The following is a 17,308-nucleotide window of genomic DNA, read 5'->3' on the forward strand; positions in this document are numbered from 1 at the left end:
CTTGCATCAACATGCGTGCATATGACAGCTCATCATTCCAACTTCAAATGATGCTATCCCGTACTAAACTTAATATACGGCACTAATAATCATCATTATTATACGGACCAACCATGCATTCTCATTTGTTTATCTATCTTTTCATTATTATTAACGAAAACTTATTTTTACTCCGTAATAATGATCTATAATCTAGGTCATCTACAGTATTCTACTTCGTATAGTAGTAATAAGACTATGATCCTTGTCATAAATTTGGTCTACGAATATAATAATTGGACAATATTATATAACACATAAACACAATCATACAGATTATGGAGTATTTGTGTAATATATTGTAGAAATTACACTACTTACGCATTTATGCTACTTTTATAATAACGTTAGATTTGTAGTATCGTTAAAAGAAGTATAATGATATACGAAGTATGACACATTTTTTAAATTGGTTCTCCGTATTCATCTAGAAATTCATGACAATATCACAAATCGATAAGTATCATTAGTGTTTTTTTTCATTTATAATAATTACATTATCAAGGCTTTATTTTTGCTCCTTATAGTCTTAAGCCTTATAAGTAGTCCTTAATTCCTTATGCCTAGGGCTAGAGCTGTCAAAAGTTGACCCGACTCGAAATACCGACACAAACCCGATTATTAACCGACCCATCTGAACCCGAAAAAATGGTGACCCAAACCCGACTTGAAACCAACCCTAGACCCGAGTTGACCCGAGTATGTGAGACCCGAACTCGAACATGAGCTGAACTGGAGATGACCCGACCCGAATGTAACCCATAAATTATTGACCTGAACCGAACCCGACTTGAATAGGAATTGACCCAAACACATTTTTACTTGTTAAAATCCGAATTTAACCCGACTTGTTACTAACCTGACCTGAATTCAACCCGACCCGTTCCTAACCCGACCCAAATTTAACCCAACCTGTTACAAACCCGACCCGAAATCAACCCGACTTGTTATTGACCTGACCCAAATTCAATCCGACTTGTTATTGACCCGACCCGACTTTTACCAAACCTATTACTAACCCAATCACCCAAAAATTCAACCCGATCTATTACTAACCCGACTCAAAATCAACACGATTTGTTATTGACCCGACCAAAATTAAACCCAAATTATTCCCGACCCGATTTCAAATCACCTTAAATGCAATTTAGACCACCTTATTATTGTTGATCAAAGCATTTTGTCAAGGGAGACCAAGTCGGTTCATACTAACAAAAGAAAGGACCATAATCCTCAAATTTAAGAGTTAAATATAGTATATATATTTGTTGTAGGGTCAAGGGAGATAATTATATTCCTAAATTATAAATTATAGTTCTGTAGTATATTGTCATATATATTATAGTCAAAGGAAATAATTAGCTTGATAAAAATGATAATTATCTATTTATAGTTAGTTGAACTCGAATATGACCTGACTTGGAAATGTCCCCACCTGATTGTAAACTGCAAATTATTGACTTGAACATAGCCCGACTTGGATGACCCAACCTGATTATAACCCGCAAATTATTGACTTGAACCGAACCCGACTTGAACCAGAGAATGACCTGACTTGAAAATGACCCGACCAGATTATAACGCGCAAATTATTGACTTGAACCGAACCCCTCAATCCGATAATGAACCGGCATGATTCTAACCCGCAAATTATTGACTTGAACCGAACCCGACTCGAACCCAAGAATTACCCTTACCCATTTTAACCCGTGAAAACTCGAATTAAACTCGACATAATGTTCACCCGACCCGAATGTAACCCGACCTGTTATTAACCCGACCCAAACCCGATAAGAAGTATGACCCGACGTGACCCGACTCAAGCATGACTCAACCTAAACCCGACCCGCATAAGTTATTGAATTAATCCGAATTGACCTGACCCGAGTTGACCCGACCCACTCTTACCGACCCAAATTGACAACTTTACCCAAAACCTCAAAACATTCTCAAAATGCGTAGATATTAGCCTTTAATTTTGGAATTTTTTTTTGACTTTTTTGGACCGGAAATAAAAATTGCCGAAATGTTTACCATGGTCCCAAATACTCTCCGAGAGTCCAATTGGGTGGGTGGAACCATCCAATTTGCCTTTAAACGACCAATTTACCGGTTTACAACTTGCACCAATTTCATTAACTCGAGCCTACCACGAACATTTATGACAACATATAATGATCATTTATGGTTCCAAACGACATTATATGACCCCAAGATGTATCCGCTAAAATTTCATTTCAATTCGATACCAGCCCCGAAACCTTTGAAATTTCTCAAAAAGCATGGATATTAACCTTCAATTTTAGAATTTTTTTCACTTTTTTTGCCCGGAAATACAAAATTGCCGAAATGTTACCGTGGTCGTCACTAATACCCTCTGGGAGACCAATTGGGTGGATGGAATCATCCTATTTACCTAAACGACCAATTTACCGGTTTACAACTTGCACCAATTTAATTAACTCAAGCCTACTACGAACATATATGACATCATATAATAATCATAAATGGTTCCAAACGACATTATATGACCCCTAAATGTATCCCTAAAATCTTAAAACTTTTCGAAACCGGGCCTCGAAACATCCCAAATTTCTCAAAAAGCGAGGATTTCAATTTTGGAATATTTTTACTTTTTTTCGCCCGAAAATAAAAACTACCGAATTGTTTACCATGTTCCTAATTACCCTCTGGAAGTCCAATTGGATGGGTGGAACCATCCAATTTGGCTTTAAACGACCAATTACCGGTTTACAACTTGCACTAATTTCATCATCTCAAGCCTACCACGAACTTTATAACAACAAATAATGATCATATAAGATTCCAAACGACATTATATGACCCCGAGATATATCCCCTAGAATTTCAAGACTTTTCGACACCTGGCCCCGAAACCTAAAAAGTCTCAAAAAGTGTGGATATTAGCCTTCAATTTTGGAATTTTTTGCCCTTTGTTTGCCCGGAAATAAAAATTGCCGAAATGTTTACCATGGTCCCTAATACCTTATGGGAGTCCAATTAATTGGGTGGAACCATCCAATTTGTCTTTAAACAGCCTATTTAACGGTTTATAACTTGCACCGATTTGATTAACTCAAACCTACCACGAACATTTATTACAACAAATAATGATCATATATGGTTCCAAACGGCATTAAATGACCCCGAGATGTATCCCCTAGAATTTCAATACTTTTCGACACTGGGCCCCAAACACTCCAAAATTTCTCAAAAAGCGTGGATATTAGCCTTCAATTTTGAAAATTTTGACCTTTTTTTCTCCCGGAAATAACAATTGCCGAATTATTTACTATGGTCCCTAATAGGCTAATACCGGCTGGGAGTCCCATTGGGTGGGTGGAACCATCCAATTTGCCTTTAAACAGCCAATTTACCGGTTTACAACTTGCATCAATTTCATTAACTTAAACCTACCACAAACATTTATAACAGCAAATGATGATCATATATTGTTCCAAACAACATTATATGACCCCGAGATGTATCCCCTAAAATTTCAAGACTTTTCAACACCGTGCCCCGAAACCTCTAAAATTTCTCAAAAAGCTTCAATTTTAGAATTTTTTTGACTTTTTCCGTTTGAAAATAAAAATTGCCGAAATGTTTTTCATGGTCCCTAATACCCTCCGAGAGTCCAATTAGGTTGGTGAAACCATCCAATTTGCTTTTAAACAGCCAATTTAATTACCGGTTTACTACTTGCACGGATTTCATTAGCTCAAGCCTACTACGAACATTTATGACAACATATAATGATCATATATTGTTCCAAACGGCATTATATGACCCCGAGATCTATCCCACGGAATTTCAAGACTTTCCGACACCGGGTCCCGAAACCTCCAAAATTTCTCAAAAAGCGTGGATATTAGCCTTCAATTTTGGAATTTTTTGACTTTTTTTAGCCCGAAAATAAAAATTGCCGAAATGTTTACCATGGTCCCTAATACCCTCCGGGAGTCCAATTGGATGTGTGGAACCATTCAATTTGCACCGATTTCATTAACTTAAGCCTACCACGTACATTTATGACAACAAATAATGATCGTATATGGTTCCAAACGACATTATATGACCCCGAAATGTACTCCCTAAAATTTCAAGACTTTACGACACTGGACCCCGAAACCTACAAAATTTCTCAAAAATCGTGGATATTAGCCTTTAATATTGGAATTTTTAGCCTTTTTTACGCCCAGAAATAATAATTGCCGAAATGTTAACCATGGTCCCTAATACCCTTTGGGAGTCCAATTGGGTGGGTGTAACCATCCAATTTGCCTTTAAACAACTTATTTAACGGTTTATAACTTGCACTAATTTCATTAACTCAAGCCTTCCACGAACATTTATGACAACAAATAATGATCATATATGGTTCCAAACTGCATTTAATGACCCCGAGATGTATCCCCTAGAATTTCAAGACTTTTCGACACCAGGCCCCGAATCCTCCAAAATTTCTCAAAAAGCGTGGATATTAGCCTTCAATTTTGAATTTTTTGACTTTTTTTCGCCTGGAAATAAAAATAGCCGAAATATTTACCATGGTCCCTAATACCGTCCGGGAGTCCTATCGGGTGGGTGGAACCATCCAATGCCTTTAAATGACCAATTTACCGGTTTACAACTTGCACCGATTTCATTAAATCAAGCCTACCATGAACATTTATAACAACAAATAATGATCATATATGGTTCCAAACAACATTATATGACCCCGAGATGTATCCCCTAAAATTTCAATACTTTTCAACACCGTGCCCCGAAACCTCCTAAATTTCTCAAAAAACGTGGATATTAGTCTTCAATTTTGGAATTTTTTAGCTTTTTTTCCGTCTGAAAATAAAAATTGCCGAAATGTTTTTCATGGTCCCTAATACCCTTTGAAAGTCTAATTAGGTTGGTGGAACCATCCAATTTGCCTTTAAACGACCAATTTAATTACCGGTTTACAACTTGCACGGATTTCATTAACTCAAGCCACTACGAACATTTATGACAACATATAATGATAATGTATGGTTCCAAACGGCATTATATGACCCCAAGATGTATCCCATAGAATTTCAAGACTTTTCGACACCGGGCCCCGAAACCTCCAAAATTTCTCAAAAAGCGTGGATATTAGCCTTCAATTTTGGAATTTTTTGACTTTTATTTCTTCCGGAAATAAAAATTGTCGAAATGCTTCCATGGTCCCTATTCTCCCTAATACCCTCCGGGAGTCCAATTGGGTGTGTGGAACCATTCAATTTGCTTTTAAACGGCCAATTTACCGGTTTACAACTTTCACCGATTTACCGGTTTACAACAGCCAATTTAATTAACTTGCACCAAACCTGACTTGAACCGAAATTGACTCAAACCCGTTTTAACCCCTTAAAACCCGAATTTAACCTTACTTGTTACGAACCTGACCTGAATTCAACCCAACCCGAATTTAACCCAACCTGTTACAAACCCGACCCGAAATCAACTCGCATAGGTGATGGAATTAATCTGAATTGACCCGACCCGAGTTGACCCGACCCACTTTTACTCGACCCAAATCCGACCCGTTTATCCGAATTGACAGCTTTACCTAAGGCTTATGCTTCATTTTCTTAAAAGAATTTTAAAAATAATAATATATTAAGTAGTAAAAAAAAAACAGTTCAAAAAAAAACATGTCAATATAAATTGGCGTTTGTCTAACAATCGGCCCTTAGCCGCCAATATTTGACCATTCTGTAGTATTTAAACAATGAGTTGTAAATGTTTCTCGTTTTTGTTGAATTGAAGATGGTCATGAGCTTAGTAACGCACGAGTGAACTAATACTACTCGTATTTCATTGTCTCATTTTCAACTGATGATTCAAAAGAACTTTGTTGAATGATATAGTCATATAGATGTTGTCACGGTTAGTAAGTAAAACCAGCGCCATTGCGTTTGTGACAAAACCTGTATTTCAAGTATCAAATATCCATGCACAAGCTGATAACATATAACGATACAGTAAGTACGGCGAAAAGAAAATAACAACTCCTCACATAATTAAACAAGTGCGAAAAGAATCAAACTCAGTCTATTCAGATTTCCAAGATTTTATCACAAACATCTCCCACCATCTTAACATCTAATTAAAGCTAGGGTGGTAATTGGTAACAATTTTTTTTTTGGTTACTATGTCAATTCTTATTTCTAGTCACTAGTCAAATTAGTAGTACACAATAACATCAATTTCAAATCTGTTATTTTAGATGAACTACTACAAGAGGGGGGGGGGGGTGAATGGTAGTAGGTTCCAATCGCGGAACTTACGCGGAAATTAAAAACAAAACGTAAAGGAACTTAAAGCACACAACAAGTTTTACGAGGAAACCATCCAGTGCCCAACTGGAAGTAAAACCTCGGCCCTATTGGGACTTATAAACAAATTCCACTATAATAAGCAACTCTCCTAGTACAACCTATTACACAAACCTTTGCTTTGCAAGTTCCACCACGGACACTTGACTATATGATAGGACACCTCCCTAGCTTTAATTAGATGTTAAGATGGTAACAATTTTTTATTTGGTTACTACGTCGTAGTCTGGAACTCACTGAACGTACTGTAACCAAAAACCTGATTGGAACTTTGACCAGGAGGACTGACTTAGCTTCGTGGTGAAGGATAAAACCATTAAGCACGACCACTACACTTCGTCAGCCTCAACTTTGAATGAATGCATATGAGCATATTTATAGTACACTCGAATTATTCATTTCATCTTGAAAAAGATAGATTTTCTGAAAAGATAAGTTTAAAAGATATTTTCTAAAAATCAGTTTTCCGAAAATATATCTTTTTCTTAAGAATAAAAACTGTCAATAATAATAAGATAAGCTTAGCATAAAATCAGATTTTATTCAAAACTTATCTTTTTGTTTAAAGTACTTTTTAAACAATCTTATCTTTTTCCAAAAGGGATTTATTAGAAGATAATTATCTTTATTCAGTAAAACCAAATCCGCGATCCCTAAAAGATATGCACGTATAAGGTAAATATATATATCATTAAAACCGACTTTTAACGACGTGCATACTTAAGTTCCTATTAGGTTCCTGAACTCTGACAGTCTCTGAGTTCCGATCCTGACAAGTCAGTTACTCTAATTTCATTGACTGTTTGGAGTTCACCTTGGTTCTATATAGACTTGTTCCAGACCGACTTTTATGTCCAACATACTTACATGAATCCTAGAGCAATATACTTCTATTTCTCTGTCTTCGTGTTGCGTCTCTGAAACTCTTGTTCTGGAATCCTGTAGTCTTGATATATTCTGGATCTTAGGGTTTGCCCCAGCATTACACCGGAACCAGGTCGTTACAACCCGTTTCGAAGTTCCTGTTAAGAAACTTCTGGAAGTTCCATTTCTGGAACTCTTCTTCTAACTTTACTTGTATCCTCATGGATCTTCTAAAGTTCCTCTGTTTCAGTTCCTACTTCAGCCCTCAACGCTTACTGAACCTGCAAACATCACAACACTAGAAAATCCTTATTAAATGGAAGTTTGCTCAATTCTTAACATCATCATCAAAACCTCATAAGGGTCAACAAGTTGTCCCTTTTTGATGATGACGAACTGAGCAAACTTCTGAGAATAACAAAGTAAAACAGAAGGTTAGTTTTTTATTTATAAAAACAATAAAGAAAACTAAACTAAATTAAAAGACTCCTACACATACATAACCTATATATGTATAGGATACTTACCTTATGAAGCTAACATATGTAAACACATGTTTACATAGTTACCTTCATGGTTCCTTAGCCATCATCATGCTTATCAACCATAACACTTATCGTTGTTCTTGTTCCTCTATTGCTCAAGTTCCTTACATATATACCTGTCATTACTCAGGTTCCTTGTATCCTGTTCCAAGCATAACTTGCTCTTTCTATGCACAACTTAACACACACGTTAGATAGATAATCATGATTAGTTTATAATCATCAAAACCTAATTGCTCAACAAAATCAAATCATATTATTCTACTTATTAAAGTAAAAAAGTAGAGCAATGTCATACTAAATATGGGACAGAATATATTAGTAGGGTTACTTGTAGCTGTATTTGATTAATTTAAGCATCTTATAGTAATAATCTCCATATAATCACGCAAATTTAATCTTCATATTAATGTTGGTAATTTTTTAATAGAATTTCCGTACGAAATTATAGAGTTTCCTAGATAGCTGGATTTGTTTGTACAATATTTGACCTACCACTCTAAAATTAAGGAGATTATAATAATGATTACAGTTGACTATTGATAGTATGAAATTCATGTATATTAGAGATGTTACAATTGATTATGGTCAACAATAGTTGCCTTGCTTCTTCAAACGTACTCCATTACGCTTTTTGATAATAGTGGTTTTTATTTTATTTTGATGATTTGTTGGAGTGAATGCTATATTGCTATCCACTCTCTATCATTTCAACGATATTGACTTATAGTTTGATTTATATGATAAAACAATATAGAGATACATATTTGACTTTTTTTATCAATAAAATAAAGGCTCTAATATATTAATAAAGAAAAAAAAAATGTAGGCAATCTAGAAATCCGATTCCACAAAATTTGTTAGCTTGAACCACCTTATATGTGCTTCGTATAAACTTAAAAAGATGAGTAGCGATGAAACTTTTAGGGTACTTAAAAATAATTTATTAGGCATGTGGACTTATATATTACTTGTTTCTATTTTACTTTATACTATAAATAGCTATACAACTAAATGTATGTTTTTGCTCAATAAGATGATAAGTGAGTAGAATTGAATTAGAATATAGTTTTGGAAATACATAAAGCCAGATACATTCAAGCATATATTATGAAGTAGTAATAAACATGCATTGAGAAGTTGAGATGCTCCTCCTAGAAAAAGGCCTAATATGTCCACTAAATTTCGTTATGCTTATGTATAAGGCCCATTTATATTACATCATAAGTCTTTGGGCCAATGAAGTAAAATCTGTGATTTTATGAGTAAAGGATGACTATTGCTCCATTGGTCACAAATACTCACAAAGTCACAATCACAAAGTCACAATTAGGGGTGAGCAAAAATTCCGGGTACCCGGAATTGAAACCGGAACCGATTAGGAACTGGCGGGTCCGGAACCAAAATTGGACCCGGTGGTTCCAATTCTGGGTAATAAATTAAGGACCCGGTTATAACCAATTCCAATTCCAATTCTCAACTTTTTGGACCCGGAACCGGTTGAGTACCCGGTTACCCAATATATGCTAAACTAAATTAAATTTAAATAATAAAAATACATTAAATGTATCTAATCTGTAAAATAAAAAAGTATTATTAATACCTAACATAATTACAAATAGCTTAATGCACATATAAATATAAGTGTTAAATGCTAAAAATGAACCTAACTAAAATAAAATTATAATTTGTATTATATTTTAAAAATTACATACACAAGTGGGTACCCAGAACCGGAACCGGTACCCGGTGGTTCCAATTCCAATTCCTAAATTTTAGGACCCGAATGAACCAATTTCAATTCCGGTTCCGAATTTTAGGACCCGGTTCCAACCAATTCCAAGTCCGGGTCCTAAAATTTTGACCGGGTACCCGGTTTGCTCACCCCTAGTCACAATGGTAGCCAACCATGTAGTTGTTGAACAATAATTTTATGTACTTTGTAATTCCTCATCACTTTGTATATTCTTTAAACCCGATAATCAAATCTCCTAAAGATATCATTTAGCAAATCGCATTTAAGTACCGAGACTTCCATAAGGGCTTAGGCTAGATAGGATTAGGAATTATAATGCCCAAATTAAAACTTGGTTCAGATATCAGAAGCATATAATTCATGTTAGGAAATTTTGTCAAGAACTAGCAATTAAAGCGCGTGTTTTGAAAACAACTACCTATTAATTTTTTTTTTTTAAAAGAACTACCACAAAGTTGTAAAAAGTTTAAGTAGCACTACCACTCTGATAATTCCAAGTAGAATATTTGGCATGTAGGTTTCACTTTTTACCTTTACCTCATAAAATCAGCATCTAAATTGACTAAATTACCCTTCATAAAAGTAAAAAGTGATAAAAAAAATGAGACTCAAATACGAGAGATTCTAGTCAAAATTGTTAGAGTGGTAGTGTTACTTAAACTTTTTACAACTTTATGGTAGTTCTTTTAAAAAACTTTTTTAATAGGTAGTTGTTTTCAAAACACGTGATTTAATTGGTAGTTATTGACAAAATTTCCTTCATGTTACTCCGTATCATACTCATACATGTGTTGACCCCGTGTAGTAATGTGTTGCTTCGCGATTATTAATTTTTGCTTAATAATGATGATGATATGAACTTTGCCAAGATTAATTAGGAAACATATATAGCCAAGATAGTGATGATGATGAGAAAAGGGTACAATCAAAATAAACCCAAATTATCAATTCCACAAACAAGATGAAGGTGAATTCTTACACAAAATTACAGGACAACAATTCACCAACAGACAAAAAGAGAAAAAAAAAAAAAAAAGGGAAGTATACAAAGTGGAATAATAATAATCCCTCTAATTAAGAGATCCAAACTAAAAATTGTTCCCCTCTTCTCTTATAATTGCAACAAATCAAATGAAAAATTAAAGGCCTAGAAAGTGTACGTGCAGCTTCCATCGTCACTCCTTGCAGTTGGATCAAAGTTCTTCGCGTTCGGGTCAGTACAACCTTCAGGAACCGGCAAATCTCCTTGCTGAGCTGCTTGGCCTGCACAAAACAGGACATTTTTCTTAGCAAAGTTTTAAGCAACAAACCAATAAATTTTACATGTTATCTGTTGAACTACTAAGGCTCGAACCTCCGAGTTAGGGACACTTAACCGAAGAAAGCTCCGGATGCAATAGCATCTTTGTTAGCATCTCCAAGAGCAGCCTCGCTCAGGTACTTGTCAGCAAGTTGGACTCTCTTGACGTTCTCTTGCTCTTGCACAAGCATGTTTCCGTACTCGAGCAACTTGTCCAAGGTCATCTTTGGTTGTTCGAACACGGGTGGTCCGTCCCTTGAGTTTACGAGCTTCTTCCCTACGGAGTCAATCCCTACTTCTGAAACCCACTTCCTTACTTCATCATCGTATACACGAGCCCTCAAGGCACCGAAGAAATCTACAAACCAATTAATCAATAACATTAATTACTACATTATCAATCGTATCATCATAATGCAAGAATGTATAATATATAATGTGACGTACCAATAGATTGGCCAGGGAAGGTGTCGACGAGCTTGACAACGTGTTCCTCAGGAACATTGTCAGTCTTGAAGATACCGGTGGCAACACCGATACGGTCCTCACGGGTGGGAGCCCAGTAGAACTTCTCCATACGACCATCACGGATAAGGGGAGCGTACAAGGTGGAGAAATCGTTACCGGTGACAATAATGGGAACACGGGCGTTCTCTTGCTTGTTGTACATACCAGGGAGTTGGACATTGGTGGGATTGTCAGCAATGTTCATGAGGGTGGCGTTAACCATCTGGTTGTTGACGGTGTATTGTGTGGTGCCTCCCATACGTCCAGCACCGGCGTCGAGATCGTTGATGAACAGAGCACACATCTTACCCTTGGCTATGATGTCTGCTGCCTCACGGTACCTTTGCCTGATCAACTTTGCTGGTTCTCCTGCGTTTCCACTTTCCAATTCTCCGGCACTCATCATGATTGGGCTATTATTGAGCATATACATTAGTAAGATAGATTATTTATTATTGTCACTAATTTTAATTTAAGCGATAGATTAGGAAGAGTTTTACTCACTTGATTCCCATCTTTGCGAACACAAGCTCACATTGGAAGGATTTACCTTGACCTTTGCCTCCCCAAATACCCAAGATCAGGGGAACCTATGAATTCATCATTTTTACACAAATTAGCTTTATGAACTCCCAACTTGTTAGCAATATTTTTATTTTTCAAACTGTCATTAAGCTAAATTAGTCGAATTATGTCTTAGTATGGTGTACACACACGACTCACACAAGAATTATTTGAACTTTGACAATATTAGTTAGCTACTCATTATATAGTAAAATTTATAATAATCTAATAAGGCGTGACTTGTGACCATTACAATTCACTAAGTTGTTATAATTTCAACTTTTTTACCTTGCCTAATTTAAAATCAATTTGTCACTAGATTTTACTTGACCAAATTGGTAACCCGTTTAATTTGAAGTACCTTGATGTTAGGCAAGTTCAAGTAGTTCTTGGTGATGTGAACAACAATCTTGTCCATGAAGGCAGGGGCAATGTAGAAGTTACCCAACATGTTGTCGATGTTGTACCTGAATTCATAAAATTTGTTACTAGCTAGAACCACATAAAATATAAAACAAAGAGATTATAAATACAAGCTAAGCTAAGTGTATGTATAATAGCAACTAGCAAGGACTTACTTCCTAAGACCTTGGCTCTCGTATTCGAGAGAACTCTGAACTGGAACGTGGGTGCCGGCGTCCATGGGAGCTTGGAAGAGGGAGTCAACCATACCCTTACCCCTACGGATGTCGAGTTGATCGTCAGAGATGTCTTCAGCCAAATGAGCCCATCTGTCCTTGGTGGTCTGCTTGCTCTCGTCGTAGTCGGCCGCCTTCACGGTCATTGAGCTCGCCCTTGAGCTGCTTGGGAATCTCACACTTGTATGCTTCTTTAAGCTGCTCCCTAAGAAGGCTGAGGTTGGGACTGATGCCCCACCGCTCGACCCATTCAAGTTCAACTGCATATGTTTAACACACCTCTATCATTATTACTCCTTACCATTTGTTACATCTCATCTACTCTTACACATTTACATTTACATATATATATAAGCTTCTTCACACAAATCAACTTATTATGAGTACCCAAACTCATTCACTTATAAACTTGTTCACTCAAATCAATTTTTTTTTTTTTTTTACAAATTTACTACTAGTAGTACCCAAACACATATTCACTTATTAAACTTGTTTACTTAAATCGGCTTATTACGAGTACAATTTACAGGTATCCAAACACACATTCACTTAACTTACAAAGTTGTTCACTTGAATCAACTTTTTACAAGTATTCAAACACATATTAACTTTCTTTCTTAGACGAAAAAAAAAAAAATATGTTCACTTCAAATCTTGTTTATTCGACTTGTCAAAGTATACTCTAACATCATATGTTACTCAAGGTATACTTTAAGTGAATATACTATAAATTTGTTTACTCAAAATGACTTGTTACAAAAATCTAAACACATATAATTATGTTATATACTGTTTATTACAAGTATGGTACACTTTTTTATGTGTTGGACATGAGTACATACAATAACTTTTTACACAGAGAATCAAAGTGACAAATTAAACTAACAAAGATGATCATATATTTCCATTTTTCTATAAACTAAAACTTAATTACACAAGTAACTCAAATTTTCTATACTAGTTGCAAAAGTTAACATGCTTATTAATCATAAATAATGAAATTAGATGAATTGTTAAGAGATCAAACAAGTAACTAAGCAAGTAAGATGACTTACTGGTGCCTTGGTGGCAGCTCCGACGGTTGAGACAGCAGTAGCCATTTCAATCCAACGGCTGAGATCCTAAAGAGAGCTTCAAATATATTTTTTAAAAAAATTTAATTTTTTGGGTGCTCTTGAGAATTCCTGAGGATTAGCTAGTGTGTGGAAGGTAGAACTTATAGTAGGGAGTCCAGAAGTTTGCACCATAAATTTTTGTGTGTTGAAGATTGGCTTTCTAATCTATAACTGCCACAAAAACAAGATTACTCTATTGCCACGTGGCGTCACGTGATTTGCTCATCACTACACTACTAGACTTTGGTCCCTTTGAGGCTGGAATTCTAGCTTTCTTCTTCACCACTTATATTTTTACTAGTAGTTTCTCTTTTATTTGGATTTGGATTGGCTAGTGTTATTTTTTTCTTGTTTTGTTTATCACAAGTTTTTGTAACATTTTAACAGTATGCAACTTTATATCATTTTCTTCTTTAATTTAAATTTTATTTTGTACGTTTTTTTATGAAAAAATTATTATCAACTAGTATAAACTTAATTAAATAAATTATATCCTTAAAATTTTCTTTCTTTGTCTCTCGTTCTCTCTTCCTTGATCCTTATCCCATATTCAACATAATGCAAGTGAGTTATTTGTCACATTGTGTATGCCTTTTGTCATTCAATTTGAAATGTCCTCTCAAGTAATTTTCAATTTTTCATGCTCCAATTGCCTATCCTAGATGCTTGATGAACTCTATACAATAATGCATGTCTAGTACTACTCTTTCTTTTATTATACTTATAATAATTAAAGATTAATTCTGATAATTTGAGTTCCTTTTCTAAACTATTCAAGCACAATAATTTTTTTTATTTACATTAAATCCTTGATGAACAAGTAATTAGAGCATATAATTAAAACCAACATTGTGGATTGATTAAAGTGTGGAGAAGTGAATTACTTCTCTCTCACTTTAATGAAGGCGAGTATAGACGGTTTCATGCATGTCATTTCCAAGTGTTGAATGTCATTGATAGAGTATAAAACATATTCTTGGGCCTCAACCATTAGCTTAAGTTTTTGGTTGACTTGGTCCTTTAATAGTTATGTTACTCATAAATAGCAATGCAACACATTACAAGCTCCATACGGAGTATTATTCTTCTTTTTTCCGCTATTTATTTATTTATTTTCTCATAAACAAAAAATAAAAAAAAAATAAAAAAAAAAGAAGGATTGAAGAGAATAATTAAGTAATCCATATATTTTAATCTTTAATTTTATCACTGTGTAATGTACTCCTTAGTGATCAGTGGATCACTATATATCATGTAAAATGCAACATATTGCATATTTATTATTTAATAAAACTTTAATGACAAAAGCTAATAAACATCATACCAAACACTATAGAATATACTAATTAAAACTACTATTACTACTTTTTTTTTGGTAAAAGACTCACTCAGCTACTTCAAAAGATTTTGTTTTCCCCTTAATTTAACTTCTTATCTTCTATCCTATGTTTTTGGTGTGGGAAGTTATCTCCTTTTATTTTTCTTTCTTTGCCTCTCTTTTTCAATCTCTTGAACCTTATCCCGTGTTCAACACAATGTAAGCTAAGTAGCTAAGTGAGGTTTGTCACATTGTGTAAGCCTTTTGTCATTGACTGTTTTATGTCCTCTCGAGTTCTTTTCAACTTATCATTATCGTCTATCCCACTTGATTAATGAACTGTCCAAATAGACTAAATAATAATTTAGAGTACATTCATGAAATTTTATTTTAATTTTTAACTTAAGTAGTTTAAATTTTGTCACAAATTAATTGTTTCATTTTCTTAAATACATATACTACGTATCAAAATATTATAACATTCCATGCATAACAAGTTTTTTTTTAGTAGTAATAATAATAAAATAACGGGTCTTGTATTTAATCTTGTTATTATTGTAGAATTGAATTCTAAACAATGATCATATACTCCATAAATATTTAAGAATGTCAATAGTGAGCTGACACATTATTGAGAGAACGACAAAGCACGCTAAAATAAGTAAAATATGTCAAACATGCAATGACACAACCTAGCACAGTGACACATGTAGTGAATAGCGAGTAAGCTCATCCATAGACTGAGCCTATCCAAATCCTAGACATATGTTCTGGCACGGCTATAGCCATCTTAATATAACTTCATGAACCAGGTCGGGGTTCGTTATGCTTATGCTCAATAGAGAAGAGTCAGGCAAGTAGCCAAGTCGGCCCACTAATGGTTTCTAATCGTACTAGTACTTGCTAAGAAAGATGCAACATTGGATCATAACACACCACAAATTAGCTGGGCCAACACCTAAAGTCTTAATTAATTTAATTTATCTAAGTGTACATTCTAGGCATAAGTGTCGTCTATCGCATTCCTAATTTGACCACCTTAAGGCCCATGTACTTTGACTCTCCAAGCCTCCAAGGCATCCAATTAGAGATGTCAATTCGGATATTCAGGTCGGATTTAATGAGGTCTATTAGAAAATTGAGTCATGTTAAACTATTGTGTCTATCATAATTAGAGCTGTCAATTCAGGTAAACGGGTTGGGTTTGGGTCGGGTAAGAGTGAGTTAGGTCAACTCGGGTCGGGTCAATTCAGATTTCCATAACCTATGCGGATCGGGTTTGGGTTGGGTCATGCTTGAGTCGGGTCACATCGGGTCATACTTCTTATCGGGTTTGGGTCGGGTTTATAACATGTCGAGTTACATTCGGGTCGGGTGAACTATAGGTTGGTTTAAATCGGGTTTTCACGCGTTAAAACGGGTTAAGGTAATTCTCAGGTTCGAGTCGGGTTCGGTTCAATTCAATAATTTGCGGGTTAGAATCAGGTCGAGTCATTCTCGAGTTTGAGTCGGGTTTGGTTCAAGTCAATAATTTGCGAATTATAATCAGGTCGGGTCATTCTCGAGTTCAAGTAGGGTTCGGTTCAAGTCAATAATTTGAGGGTTATTATCAGGTTGGGTCATTTCCAAGTCGGGTGGTCATTCTCGAATTCAAGTCGGGTTATGTTCAAGTCAATAATTTGCAGGTTACAATCAGGTCGAGTCATTTCAATTCTAAGTCAGGTCATATTCGGGTTCAACTAACTATAAATACTACCTCCGTTACATATTATTTGCAACGATTTGACATAAAGTAGAGAGGGAAAATGTCTAATCGTTGCAAATAATATGTAACGGAGGTAGTAGATAATTATCATTTTTATCAAGCTAATTATTTCCTTTGACTATAATATATATGACAATATACTAGGGAACTATATATAAAGTCTATAATTTAGGAAGATAATTATCTCCTTTGACCATACAACAAATACATACTATATTTAACTCTTAAATTTGAGGATGATGCTCCTTTCTTTTGTTGGCCTGGACCGACTTGGTCTCCCTAGACAAAATGCTTTGATCAACAATAATAAGGTGGTCTAAATTGCATTTAAGGTGATTTGAAATCGGGTCAGGAATAATTTAGGATGAATTTAGGTCGGGTCAATAACAAGTCGTGTTAATTTCGAGTCGAGTTATTAATAGACCGGGTTGAATTTTTGGTTCGGGTAAGTAATAGATCTGGTAAAATTTGGGTCGGGTCAATAACTAATCGGGTTTGATTTGGGTCAGGTTTATTTTGG

General features: G+C 35.1%; 1 protein-coding gene across 2 annotated transcripts; it reads right to left on the minus strand.

The window, feature by feature from the left end:
• Positions 1–10,501: 10,501 nt before the first annotated feature.
• Positions 10,502–13,803, minus strand: LOC145642360 (ribulose bisphosphate carboxylase/oxygenase activase, chloroplastic-like). 2 transcript variants are annotated; one of them, XM_081693510.1, is made up of 7 exons: positions 13,646–13,803; positions 12,531–12,850; positions 12,314–12,419; positions 11,893–11,978; positions 11,329–11,801; positions 10,958–11,239; positions 10,502–10,844 (listed from the first exon to the last, which is right to left on the minus strand). In XM_081693510.1, the coding sequence occupies exons 1-7, from the start codon at positions 13,688–13,690 to the stop codon at positions 10,729–10,731; spliced, it is 1,428 nt and encodes a 475-aa protein (XP_081549636.1). In that variant the 5' UTR covers positions 13,691–13,803; the 3' UTR covers positions 10,502–10,728. The 2 variants fall into 2 exon arrangements, with proteins under 2 accessions (XP_081549636.1, XP_081549637.1); XM_081693511.1 differs by having other exon boundaries at positions 10,936–11,239.
• Between the last annotated feature and the right edge of the window lie 3,505 nt (positions 13,804–17,308).

Source organism: Chenopodium album, chromosome 8 (assembly GCF_948465745.1).
Source record: "Chenopodium album chromosome 8, dcCheAlbu1.1, whole genome shotgun sequence".
Classification (NCBI taxonomy): domain Eukaryota; kingdom Viridiplantae; phylum Streptophyta; class Magnoliopsida; order Caryophyllales; family Amaranthaceae; genus Chenopodium; species Chenopodium album.

What these genes read in the sequence shown, in the direction of transcription:
- LOC145642360 (XM_081693510.1), bottom strand. Translation starts at nt 13,690, where the DNA reads ATGGCTACTGCTGTCTCAACCGTCGGAGCTGCCACCAAGGCACCA. An exon ending in GAGCTGCCACCAAGGCACCA is followed by an intron (nt 12,851 to 13,645) that starts GTAAGTCATCTT and finishes AAACATATGCAG; the next exon opens with TTGAACTTGAATGGGTCGAG. An exon ending in TTCGCAAAGATGGGAATCAA is followed by an intron (nt 11,802 to 11,892) that starts GTGAGTAAAACT and finishes GCTCAATAATAG; the next exon opens with CCCAATCATGATGAGTGCCG.